Here is a 13,688-nt window from a genome sequence, read left to right as displayed (position 1 = left end):
GAAACTGTCATTTTCAGTACGCTGCACAATGTGGAAAATGTGCGTTCCACGTGCATTCAGCGGATGCTGAACGATAAACATGAGTTTGAATTCGAACTTTCTTCACGTTATTTTGAAAAATACCGTACTCAACATGTTCGGGAAAGTTCTATCATGTGCTTTTTTACCCTCGCTTCGTTCGAGTGTAATAAATATTTTACAAGGCAAGAATCTATTTTCCGCACTAGTTAGGTAATATACTATTATTACATAATACGATATACTAATTATTAGCAAGTTCAAATTCATGAATCAAATTTTGTTTAAATAAATTGTAACGATAATTTATTCAAACAGTTTTTCTTGACCAAAAGTAAAATATAATGCTAATAATGGCACTAACAATCTTTGTTGGATTAATTGTTATATAATATAAATATCTAATAAAGAATATATGTATTAAGCTGGTGCAACATGCATTGACACTGATAGTTTTGATGTAAACCAGAAGTACCTGGAAATGTAGAATGATTGTCCATATAAGGCCGAGTGTTAACTTTGGATTGCCATCGACGATATCCTCCGCTTGGATGTTGACAAGCTTGATATTTTTGCATTGCAAAAATCGTAGAGCTATCCGGACATTATCCAACATATGAAAGCGCATACTCCCAGAAGTTTCTCTCGGCTACGAAAAAAAGTCAAATTTGTATTAAGTTTGATAATTTAATTGCTTTCTTCCGTGCGTAAGTAATAATAATCTAACAATTTTGCATTTTGATTTTCACTATTCTAAAATTACGTAATCAGATTTGCGTACTCATATATTCAACACATATTTATGCACGTTTGCAAAATGTTCTAAATCATTAAATTATATTTGTTAGTAATTTTGAGAAAGGAGCATTAAGGGTTTTATGTATTACGATATCAACAAGGTGTTAATTGAGAATGAAAAACTATTTTGTTTTTTGTAATTCATTATAAATAATCGTTTCACACTAGTTGTTCTGTACAAATATTGATAACACATCTATTGAGCTAAGTAGAAAATAGTTTTTTTGTAATGAAAAAAGTTTGATATACGTATTTATTGATTTATAAAAAATTTTAGTGACTATTCTGCATGTATCTAATATCAAAAGTAATTTTTAGACCAATTTAAGTAATTTGGACCACATTTTCTAACGGGTGCGCAAAGACTTTTTGAAGAAAATAAGATGTTTACAGTACGAGCCGAAGGCGAAATTAGTAGATTGCGTACCTTGACCGGAAAATATTGGTAAGTCCGTAGCATATAAGAATTGACAACCGAGGCAAACTCGCCTCCTACTCGCGCCGTAAATTTTTCGTACCTCGTGCGTATAGTGCGACTTTCCTGCAGGTTTAGCCAGAAAGGTACGTTCAAAATCGAACGTTGCATACGTTGTATAAAAAAATACCGTATGATACACACATGTTTGGGAAAGTAGAGTCTTGCATTGTGTGGTGGTGATTTGTAACGTGATGTGCAACATGATCGAGTTCCATTATACTAGATAGATTTGTTAGGAATGTTGAGATAAAGATGTAAACATCTGACAATATTATATATTTATCAAGTAAATATCTTAATTTTTTTTTAAACTGTTTAAGAATTGTTAAATTTCATCTTAAAAGTACTTCATCGAATGTGTTCTTTGGCATTTTTTAGACACTAGAGCTCTGCTCTAATCTACAGGGTCGATGATTTTTTATTTTTAGTCTAGGCTCCTCTCTTTATGTGCAGAGCATTCTCAACGTAGAAAGTTGCTCAGTCTAGGGGAGGGGGCTCCTGGACTATAATAACTCATTACAGCTCAAGTGCCTGGCTCGCTCAACGTAATAGCATCTATTACGTCGGAAGAGTAGTATAAAAAACTTCAATGTAGAGGGTTTTGAACGGAAGTTTTCGAAAAGTATAGTGCCTGCGCTTAGAAAGTGATAAAAATAGGGTAAACGTCAAAGGGATTAGTAATGTTACAGTGAAAACTTCAATTATTAGTGAAAATTGTTTACAATGAATTTAACGAGAATGTTTATGGCAATCAAAGAAAATGTTGATCCAACAAGTGACTCTGACAGTTATGAAGAAAATGAGAGTCATAATAATCAAAATAGATTGAACAAGCTACTCGAAAAAGCGAAGTGTCATTTCCGAAAAATAAAAAGCGTTGTATGAAGTACAGTATTTAAAGTTTAAAGAGTGATGTACATAAATGAAAGTAGACCAAATAAACGAAGACATTTTACTAACATACTTTCAAATGTTATCTGAAAAGTATGCAGCTATAAGTTTATGGTCTACTTATTTAAAACAGAAATCTATGCTGAATTTCAAAGACAACATTACTATAAAAAAATTTTGATGGATAAAAAATGATTTTGTCAGAAGGGAAACTGTTTCATTGGCTTGAATCTTTCTTTCATATTTTAATTTATTAAATTAGTTAGTTAATCAATATAAATATGCAACATATGAACTTATAAATTATAAACCAAGAAATGAATATCCGTGATGATGCCACTCCCATCAAAGAGGAATATTTTAGAAAATAAAGATTTGAACGTGGATGCCGCTAAGACTTTACTGAACATCATTATAAGACAAAACATTACACTAAATGATTATCAGGAAATAAAAAGTATTTAGCAAGAAAATATTGAAGAAGTGTTGATTAGCCAATTTTCTGAAGCTTCATCATAAATGAATAAAATAGAAAACATAACTCAGGAAGAATTAAACTTTGAAGTCTTAAACACCTAGTTTGTATTAGATAATGCAACAAAAAGGAAAGCACTGAACTCAAACGAAAGTATAACAAAAAAAAACGAAAAGAATTTTCATTTTCAAAAATTGTAACATAATCTTTAACAATTAAACAGATAAAATTATTAAGTTATATTTTTATATTCGATTCGTTTAATTTATTCTAAACATTTTAATTTTATCAAATTATTATAAGTTATTTTATAATTTTATCAAAAAGTTATTTTTTTTCATTTATATTTAAAAAATGTAAAAGTTATGAATAAATGTTTGAAATGTAATCAAAATTAATTAATCCATTACGCGTAAACCAAATCACAGCAACCACGCTTACTCCAAGCGTACGTGAGAATGACTCCGACGTTACACCAAAAATACACAAAAGAAAAAATAAAAGTGTTTCGATTGTATACTGCATGAGAAAGAGAAACAATAAATTATTTTATGTTTTCCGTGAAATATTTTGTGTTATTTTAAATGTAAAAAAAACATGAGTATAAAATGTGATCTCTTTAATAATAAAACGAAATAATAATATGAATAAATAAATAAATAAAGGAAATATAAATAATGAAATGAAATCTCTTTCTGTGACAGACAGTCTGTGGAAAAAACTCGCGATAGTGATCGAAAAACAGTAGTGTAAGCCAGCAAGAAAAAAAGTGTAATGAATTGGATTAAATCTTTGAAAAACAAAAATAGCCACTATTCCAGAGGAAAAAGCATTAATAGGATTTAATTATCAAATGGCTTGAACGAGAGAAAATTATTTAATCTATATAATAAAAAAGTATCTCTTGATATGCAAGTAAGAGAAACATATTTTAGAAACATTTTATCGTATCATTTCACTATTGGTTTTGAATCACCTCGCACGAATGTTTATTCAACATATTTGTCACTGAAGGAGGAAATTAAACAGATTCCTTTTAGGAACCGTAAAAATAGCTTAATCTAAGAATTTTCAGTTCATGAAAAAGAAGTAAATTGTTTTTACGATGAGCTCAAAGAATCTAAATCAAATATAGTTATTTTCAAATATAGTTACAACTAAAAAAACTTGCCGCTGCCAAAAATACCAAACGAAATAACATTATAAAAAACAACTGCACAATAATTGTACAACAATTGCATGGAAAATTTAAAAATTTCTTCGAACGATTCTGAAAAAATTTTGAAGTATTCCTTAACTGATTTTAAAATATTTTTTTTAATTTTAGGGAATTTTAACAAAATTTGATAGTTTTACAGAAAAAAAATGTTCTTTCCGGTTTGTATTTATATAATTTTGTACTTATACAATTTTGCGGTTATAGAAAAATTAATGTTCGAATGAAATAGCATCGACGTTGCATCATACATTAAAGAACAAAGATTAGTAAAATAGTAAAATAAATAATGTATTAAGTATCTGATGAATGTACTGGTTCATATAAAAATATAGTTTTATACGCATTTTCAAGATTGCTCGCCATTGATGCTTCAAAAAATGTAAGAAAAATAGAAATGATTAGTCCAATAATGGGTCACTTCTTTTTATCAACCGATAGAGTGTGGTAGAATTGAAACGCAACTAAACAAGTTTAATGCTTTCATCACACCTCAATTTTTTTCTCGAAAACTACATTCTTTGATAAAATTTTCCTAAAAATAAAAATACCTTAAAATCAAATCAAGAATATTCTCAAAAATTTTCAGATCTTTCCGATATAATTTAAAAATTTGCAATCTTTTGACTATTTAAAAATTCAAAAATTTATTTGGACGATTCTGAAAAAATTTTGAACTACGAGGGTGGTCCGATAAGTACTTAGCCTACAAAAGAAAAACGAAAATTTTGGAAAAGTGGCGTTTTATTTTTCAACATAGTCTCCTTTTAGTTCGATACACTTGGCCCAGCGATACTCCAACTTCTTCAACCCGTCTAAACAATACGTTTCCTCGAGGTCTGAAAAGTAGGCTTCCGTGGCAGCGATTATCTCCTCATTCGACTCAAATTTCTGCCCGTCAAGTGACTTTTTCAAATTTGGAAACAAAAAGAAGTCGCACGGGGCTAAATCTGGAGAATACGGTGGATGGGGCAGCAGTTCGTAGCCTAATTCGACCAATTTGGCTATGGCGACGGCGGAGGTGTGAGCCGGTGCGTTGTCATGGTGGAAGAGCACTTTTTTCTTCGCCAAATGGGGCCGTTTTTTCTGCAATTCGACGTCGAATCGGCCCAATAATTCGGCATAGTACAGCCCTGTGATCGTTTTGCCCCTCTTCAGGTAGTCGATGTAGATCACACCTTGTTAATCCCAGAAAACGATGGCCATCACCTTTCCGGCCGATGGGGCAGTCTTCGCCTTCTTCGGAGCACTTTCGCCTGGTAAAGTCCACTGTTTCGACTGTTCCTTGGTCTCTGGTGTATACCAGTGGATCCATGTTTCGTCGACTGTCACGAAACGACGCAGAAACTCCTTCGGATTGCTCTTAAACAGCGTCAGACATTGCTCTGAAGTTGTCTCACGGTTGCGCTTGTTGTCCGGAGTGAGCAAACAAGGCACCCATCGCGCCGACAGCTTTCTCATGCCCAAAATTTCATGCAGGACATGACCCACGCGGTCTTTTGAGATGCCTACGATCTTAGCTATCTCGCGCACCTTCAATCGTCGATCTGCCAATACGAGATCGTGAATTTTTGTCACGTTATCCTCCGTGGTAGCCGTTTTCCGAGCACCTGGACGTGGCTCTTCAAAAATCGACGTGCGACCACGTTGAAACTCGTTAAACCAATTTTTGACGGTCGCCATCGAAGGAGAAGAGTCACCGTACACAGCATCCAAGCGCTTTTTGATTCGCTGCGCGATTTCCCTTCGAAAAACAAGAATCGAATCACCGACCGATACTGCTCTTTTTCCATTTTTCAAAAATTAACACACACATTTGCTTTCGCACGCTCTCAAAAATAAACTACAACTCCGAGCCGGCTGAAATCTTGAAAGTAACCATCGAGAAGATTATACTACGTGATAGAATATTTCTTTTGCGGGAGTGCCGCCATCGGGCGGTGAGGCTAAGTACTTATCGGACCACCCTCGTATTCCTTGACTGATTTTAAGATGTTTTTGTTTTTAGGGAATTTTGATAAGAGTCCATCGTTTTACAGAAAAAAATTTTTCATTCAGGCTGCCATTTCATTTAATCAAAAAATTTTTATATTCGGAAAACCTTACTTATTTTTAGTTCAGATATCGAAGCCGCGATCTAGAGAGGTTCTAGACATATTAAAAAATGTTAAGAGATCAAACAGTCAATTTAAAAAGGAAATTCAAACGAAAAATCTAGTTTTTTTTTATTTTTGACTTTTCGATGGTAACACTTTTCTTGAGAGACTTTTTACCAAAACGACTGAAAATAACACCGTCGAAAACATAGGGAACAGTGGTTTCTAAATTTTTTTTTTGTTCGAATTCATGCACGGCAACTATTTAAACGTAGCTCTTAAAAGAGCATCCTGATTATTTTTATCTCTGTTTATTTTTTAATCTACATTATTTTTAATCTCAAACTCAAAAGTATTGGACTATTATCAGTATTAATAAATATAAAAAGTATAAATTATATAATAAATTATCAATTCTATAGAGTTTTGCTGAGTCTGTAAATCTGAAATAATTGCAGAAGTTACGAGGGTGGGTCAATAAGTTCTTAGAAAATTCAAGAGATGGCTCTCAAAGCATCCCAACTTATGTTGCACCAGCAAGCATCACTATTAATCAGAGTGCTGCCAAAGTTTCAGCCAAATACATTGAGTAGTTCCGTTTTTATATTCGATCAAAGTGAACAACTTTTGTTTCTTGTTAACAATGGAAAAAAGTGAGTTCCGAACGGTAATAAAACATTTCTATTTAAAAGGCCTTACACCGAAAGAAATCAAAGCTGAGTTAGATGCAGTTCATGATGTATCTGCCCTTGTGTTTGCAACTGTTTACAATTGGGTAAATGAATTTAAACGTGGCCATACATCGACTGCAGATGAACATCGTTCAGGCTGTCCCATAAACGCGAGGATTCGGAAATGATCAATAAAATCCACGACATGGTGTTGAGTGATCGAAGAATAAAATTGTGCGAAATAGTTGAGGCCGCAGGAGTTTCATAAGATACAGTCATTTCGATTTTGCATGAGAAATTTTTCAGCAAGATGGTGCCGCGTTTGCTCTCACTCGGGAACAGACGCAGTCGAGTTTTTTGGGTTGGGATGCACGTGGAATTATCTTCATCGACTATTTAAAAAAAGGACAAACAACCACCGAAGAGTATTATGCGTCGTTGTTGGACTGGTTAAGCGAAAAAATAACGGAAAAACATTCTCATTTGAAAAAAAAAATTCTGTTTCATCAAGACAATGCACGAGTGCACACTTGCTTAGTTTCAATGGATAAAATTAAGGAATTGAAGTTTGAATTAGTTGACCATCCACCGTATTCACCAGATTTGGCCCCTGGTGATTTTTTTTATTTCTAAACCTAAAAAAGTGGCTTGCCGGACAACGATTCATCTCGAACGAGGAGGTCATAATAAACAAATGGCTATTTTGAGGAACTTTCAAAATTATTTTTTTCTAATGGCTTAAAAAACTTGAAGGACGCCTGGAAAAGTGTATTGAGCTGAAAAGAGATTATGTTGCCTCTCACTGCCCGTCACCTACTTTTAAGGTTCTTTCCAAGAGCTTTCAAAATGTACCTTACGACTGCATAAAATTGTTTATTTAATTTTTACAAGAGATTTTTTGACATTGTAAATTGCAACATTTTTTTCTTATGTTTGAAATTATGTCGGACGTGGGATCAAAGTGATAAAAAAATTTGGCAAAGTGCATTTTATAACTCATTTCAAGCCCTATTCGAATCATTCATTAAAAATTTTTTTCATCAACTATGACTTGTGTACAAGCAATTATTTCTTAAATTGATAGTTTTTTTCAACATACTATATCTCCGTGAGGTCCAATAATAGAACAAAATTTATATAAAAGAAAATATTTACTTTTTTAATGTAGAATACCGTAAATTTTTTTTTTTTAAACCAATTTTTTTAACTTTTTCTCCCCATTCGACACGCAAAAATTTTTTTTGAGAATTATATGAAATATTCTTTTTGGCTTTTACAATAATACACCGTAAATGTTACAGTTTAGAAAAAACAATTTTCGCTTATTTTCTAATATAAAAATTTTTATAATTAAAAATATAAAATATAAATAAATTTTGACGTGGAAAACTTCATTATTTCGTAGAAAACAATAAGTTGGCGTTATAAATTCACTTAACATATTCGTTTTAGAAAATGGAAATAAAACGGAAAAAATATTTTATATGAGCTGTAATATTTAAAAAAATTTTGTTTGCACGCCAAGTAGGAGGAAAAAAGTTAAAAAAAATTATTCAAAAAAAAATTTGAACAAATTTGACAGCATTCTACATGAAAAAGCAAACATTTTCTCTTATATACTGTGACGGTAAACGTCGAACTAGCGCTAATAGCCTAACCTAGTGGCTGCCTGCGGGGGCAGCACTTACCGGTAGACGAAAAACGTAATGAGGGAATTCGGCACGCGACGAGGCGGAACGCGCGCGATTGAAAACGAACCAGTACAGGGCTAACTACCGATACGAGGAGCGACGAATATAGGTTCAGCCACCGTTTCACGAGACACGATAAATTGAAAGCGAGATCGAAGTCCTCTGATCGCAGGTGATTTTGTTGTTGCCGAGACGCCCAGAGAGAGCTGACCTGAGCCTGCAGACGCAGTGTTTTCGCCTGTTACCACAAGTGTGTATGTGAGGTATTTCGCCATCGAAGGCGAAACCGTGCGCGCGTGAGTTCGCGACCCACAAAAAAAAAAGGGAACAATAGACTTTGCCCGAACGCGCTGTGTGTGCTAAGTTTCGTTCGCTGCCGAACACTCGTCATTGAGGTAAGCTGGTCAACTTAATCTCGCGACCGCGATTGCATGTCTGATAACCAATTTTCCGTACTCGAAATAAAGCGTGCATGTAACATCTCGGCAAACAAAGAGCGGCGAGCGATCCGACACCGCATGTTGTTGTCGTGCGCGCTAATGTAAACAAACGCGCGGGCCGAATTTAATGTAATATTGAGAGATAATAAAAGTTCTCGTCTGTGACATTTACAGTATTTTCGAAGTGTTCTTTTCGTATTTGTAGTTAGTTGGTTGACTGACACCCGTTACCTCTTGCTCTCCGACTTTCGTATTTAACACAGGTAATCCCGTGTGCTTTTAGATACGATTACGCGGATAAAATTAATTAAACGGTATTAACCCCGTTACAATACATTTTTTTATATTATTGGAATTCACAGAGATATAGTATGTTGAAAAAAACTGTCAATGTAAGGAAAAAATGCTCGTATGCGCTTTACAGTTAATGAAAAAATTTTTTAATGAATAATTCAGACAGAGTTTGGAATGAGTAATAAAATGCACTGTGCCAAATTTTATTACCACTTTCATCCCACGTTCGAGATAATTTTAAAGATAAGAAGAATTTTTTTCAATTTACAACGTCAAAAATCTCTTATAAAAATTGAATAAACAATTTTATGCAGAGCAACGGTAGTCAATTCAATCAATCGATCCGTTCGCGATTCGGTAGCACTCGCGATGCTAGAGCGAACGACTAAGAGAGAGAGGGGGCGCGCGAGAGTTCAAAGTTTCAGTTAAGCCTCAGCTATTACTTGTAGAGTACCGTCAATTAGTTTTACACAATGTTTCGCCGTTTTACATAAAAGGTTTTCCTGGAATTTTTAGATACGTGCGCGAGTGATTGCAAGCAGCATCATAGTAGCAGTAAAACACAGCAGCAAGCGAGCAGCAGATTTTGTCGGAGCAACAATTGTTCGTGAGCGAGGCAGCGCAGTAGGTTTCAGAGGAGCATCAACATTTGATTTGCTACAATAATTACGGCTGATCACCGTAATTGCACCGCAGGATAGGTGCACCTCCCTTTTTATGCACGACAAAATACTAGCGAGGGTATTTTGTATATCGCGACTGTTATTTTATATTCGCGCCAAGCGTTAGTTTTCGCCGCAGAGTTTTGAATTCTCTCTCTCTCTCTCCCCATGTTATTGTTAATCATTGTAAATCCTATTCGCGTACGTTAGTCTTTCGGCCCATCAAAAACTGTAATTTTCTAGTCATAAACGATGTTAATTTTATTTGCCGCAATACGTTATTTCGTTTCCTATTAGTTTACCGGATCTATTAGCGATTAAATTTTAAACCGATTTCATCTAGGGGATTAGGTGGAATAAGCATTAGGTCAATAACACCTAAGATAGATCGAGTGTCAAAATCAGGTGACTTAAAGTGAGTTCAACTCTGTTGGAAAGAAGACATCTAAACGAAAGTACGAGGGAGGGTCAAAAAGTCTATACAAAAAGAAGGAAAAAAAAGTTTTACGTATGTAATTTTTTTTTATTTTTCAACATAATCTCCTTGAAGGTCGGAACATATTGTTAAACGGCCTTCCAGTTTTTTTTAAGCCACCAGAAAAATATGATTTCTGAAAACCCTCAAAATAGGCATTTGTTTCGGCGATGACTTCTTTATTCGACGTGAATCGTTGTCCGGCAAGCCATTTTTTGAGGTTAGAAAATAAGAAAAAGTCATTGGGAGTCAAATCAGGCGAATATGGTGGATGGTCAATTAATTCCAACTTTAAATCGTTAATTTTTACCATCGAAACTGCACACGTGTGAACTCGAACATTGTCTTGAAGAAAGAGGCATTTTTTGTTCAAGTGAGGACGTTTTTCTCTGATTTTTTCTTTCAGCTAACCTAATAATGACGCATAATATAGTCCAGTGATCGTTTGGCCCTTTTCCAAGTAGTCGATGTACATGATTCCATACGCATCCCAGAAAACCGTGGCCATAATCTTGCCACCTGACTTTACTGTCTTTGCCTTCTTTGGGGCTGATTCTCCTGCGGTAATCCATTGTTTGGACTGTTCTTTGGTTTCAGGAGTTTAGTGGTGTACCCGTGTTTCGTCTACACTTACGAGACGACGCTAAAAGTCTTCCGGATTACAACGTATGCGTGCCAAAAGAGCCTCAGAGGTGACCACGCGGGTTCGTTTGTTTTCAACAGTGAGCAAACGCGGCACCCATCTTGCTGATATTTTTTTCATCACCAATTTTTCATGCAAAATTGAAATGATTGTACCCTTTGATACCCCTGTGGTCTTAACTAATTCTCGCAATTTTCATCTTCTTTTGTTGTTGTACGGCCGCGTTTAAATTCATTTATCCTGTTATAAACAGTCTTAAACACAGGGGCAGACTTGTCATGAACGGCGTTCAACCCAACTGTGATTTCTTTTGGTGTAAGGCCTTTTAAATGAAAATGTTTTATCACCGCTCAAAACTGTGTTTTTTCCATTTTTCAAATAAACCAATAACTTTTTATTCAACCAACGCTCACAAAAAAACGACTTAATAAATCGAGCTGAAACTTTGTACGATATCTAGTTTGTAGTATTGCTTGCCAAAACATCATAATTTATGTGGGGGCGAACAGCTCTCTCACGGCCAGAGTCGGTAACTCTCCTCTCTGCCCGACCGATCATGTCTCGGCGCTATGCCTTAGCTCGCGCGCACATGCGCCAGTCCGAACTTGCTACTCAAGCCGAGCTCACCTAGCTGTATATCTGACTTGGTGCTAAAATAAATCTTTTGCTTCCAGACCGAGTTGTCTCTCTCTCTCACCTCCATCAACTTGCCTGGCAGCGGTGGGCTGCCATCCTCAGACATACCCTCTTCTGAGTACTTACTTCCCACATTGGTGACCCCTTGACGTGGAGGAGAGAGCGGTCGTCGTGCGGAGAATTCCGTCAGAGCACCTTACCAGCGCGCTTTGCCGCCCTCGCCTGCGATTCCCAGCACGCTTCGCCGTCCACCCCGCATGTTTCAGCACGCGTTGCCTTCATCGCCCACGTGCCTTGTCTACACGTACTTCTCGGCGCCAAGGTACCCTGGGGCCCATACCTGATATACTTAAGCGAACTTCGTCAGCAAGCCCGAATCGCCACTTCTTCACTCGACCTTAAAGTAAGCTAGTGAGTAATCGTGCAGAGGTCACAGACAGTAACATTCTACGAGTGTTCATTTTATTTGGTGTGCGTGTGTATGTGCATTTTGCAAAGCGGTGTGCGTGTGTTTTAGGCTTTTGCCTTGATTCTTAGAATCACGTTTTCCCTTAGCGTCTACGTAGGAATCAGTGTTTAGCTTTCGCGCGCGCGCGGCTTCGAGCAAGCGAGCGTTTCGTGGAATTCTTGTGCGTTTTGTTTTCTTACGCGTGCATCGAAATTTACTAAAATAATATTTAGGTTGTCAGTGTCGCGCGGCATTTTGTTTGTGATGTACCTGCGTGTACACATTAGCTCTTTGTTAACACTGACATGCGCGTAACCTGTTGCTGCGTTGCAATCAGTGTCGACTTATTTATTTTTCTGTCGTACTACACCTGCGAGTTCTAGTTAGCCCGTCTTTCGACAACACTGATAGCGTTCCCCCAGCCTTATCATGGCCACTCAGCAACAGGCCGACGAGCTTCAGGCAGCCCTCCGCCTAGCTGTTAAACAGAACCAACAGCTTACTGCTGCCATTGCTGCAGCTCGTCCCGCACCTCAGGTAACTGCCTATAGGGCTCCGAAGATTCCCAGTTTTCTACGTAACGACTCCAGAGTCTGGTTTTCACAGTGTGAGATTACTCTCCGGAATGCAGGGATAACTGCGTGTGACACTAAGGCCGATTTCATCGCAGAAAAGCTCTTTGATAAATTCTCTTTGTACTAGCTAATCCACTCCGTTACAGCAATTGTGAAGTACATATTTTAAAAGTTCTTGGAAAGAGCTTTCAAATAAGTCTTACCTCATCTCTGTACGTTATTTCATACTAGAGATAAAAAACTGCAAATTTGACTGATTTTTGTGTGGGGGGGGAGTAAAGTTACGTGACCAGCAGTGTATATGTTGTGGCTATTATATTTATTTGTAATATAGAAACTCGTATCGTTAATAACATACTGAATGTATTATATTAGCTATAAATTGTAGCAGAAACTTATTTTTATTTGTTATCATGTAAAATCAATAAGTAAAATAAAATCAATAAAATTATAAGAATAATAAGAATAATAGTTTTTCTTTAATTATTTATAATCAGTGATTTCAAGTTCATGATTTTTCATCACTACTTGGATTGAGGATCAGACTCTCATTAGTACTTTTGATCGTCATATTAAACAAGTTTAATTTTCGTTCCCGACTGCTGTGTATTATTCGTCGAGAAGAAACCGATTGGCAACCATTAGATTGAAATACTCTCATAAAAATAATTCTAAAACTGCCTGGTAGTTTACATTCCAGCATAAGTCAAGTACAAAAACGGGTAATTAATAAAGTTTGCAAACTAAAATGTATTACGGTTCAGGCTTATACATCCTTTTCTAAAAACTTATTTGAAAAGGCGAAATTGATTTTGAAAAGGGGACACAGTTTTCAAAATTCTTTTCCAATAATAAATGAAATCGATTATCAAGTTTAGAAGCAAAGTTAAAAGATGTTAGTGAATTTATTAAAAAACATTTTAGTAATACTTAGGCTCTATTGATGATCTACAATGATACGTGCCTATGCTTCAAAATAAGGAGAACAGAGCATCTGAATCAAGTATCGGATAATAGTTTTTGATAATACTTCGGATTCTATTAATGATAAAACATTTTGGCGATACTGGGGATTAGTGATGATTTGCAATGGTGTGGGCTTGTGCTTCAAAATATAAAGAACAGAGAATCTGAACCAAGTAGCGAAGACTCTAAAGAATAATTGTAACGTTTTGACTATG

General features: G+C 35.7%; 1 protein-coding gene across 2 annotated transcripts in view; it reads right to left on the bottom strand.

The window, feature by feature from the left end:
* LOC131666766 (dystonin) overlaps nucleotides 1–13,688 on the bottom strand; it is a 540,494-nt gene that overhangs the window by 350,441 nt on the left and 176,365 nt on the right. For both annotated transcript variants that reach the window (XM_058939663.1, XM_058939671.1), the window contains one exon: nucleotides 494–667. In XM_058939663.1, coding sequence (XP_058795646.1) covers nucleotides 494–667 — 174 coding nt within the window. The remainder of the gene's footprint in view (nucleotides 1–493; nucleotides 668–13,688) is intronic.

This window comes from Phymastichus coffea, unplaced genomic scaffold (assembly GCF_024137745.1).
Source record: "Phymastichus coffea isolate CEN01 unplaced genomic scaffold, Cenicafe_Pcof_1.1 PCOF00004, whole genome shotgun sequence".
Lineage (NCBI taxonomy): Eukaryota > Metazoa > Arthropoda > Insecta > Hymenoptera > Eulophidae > Phymastichus > Phymastichus coffea.
The sequence above is the reverse complement of the archived record's forward strand: the minus strand, read 5'-3'. Positions and strand labels throughout refer to the sequence as shown.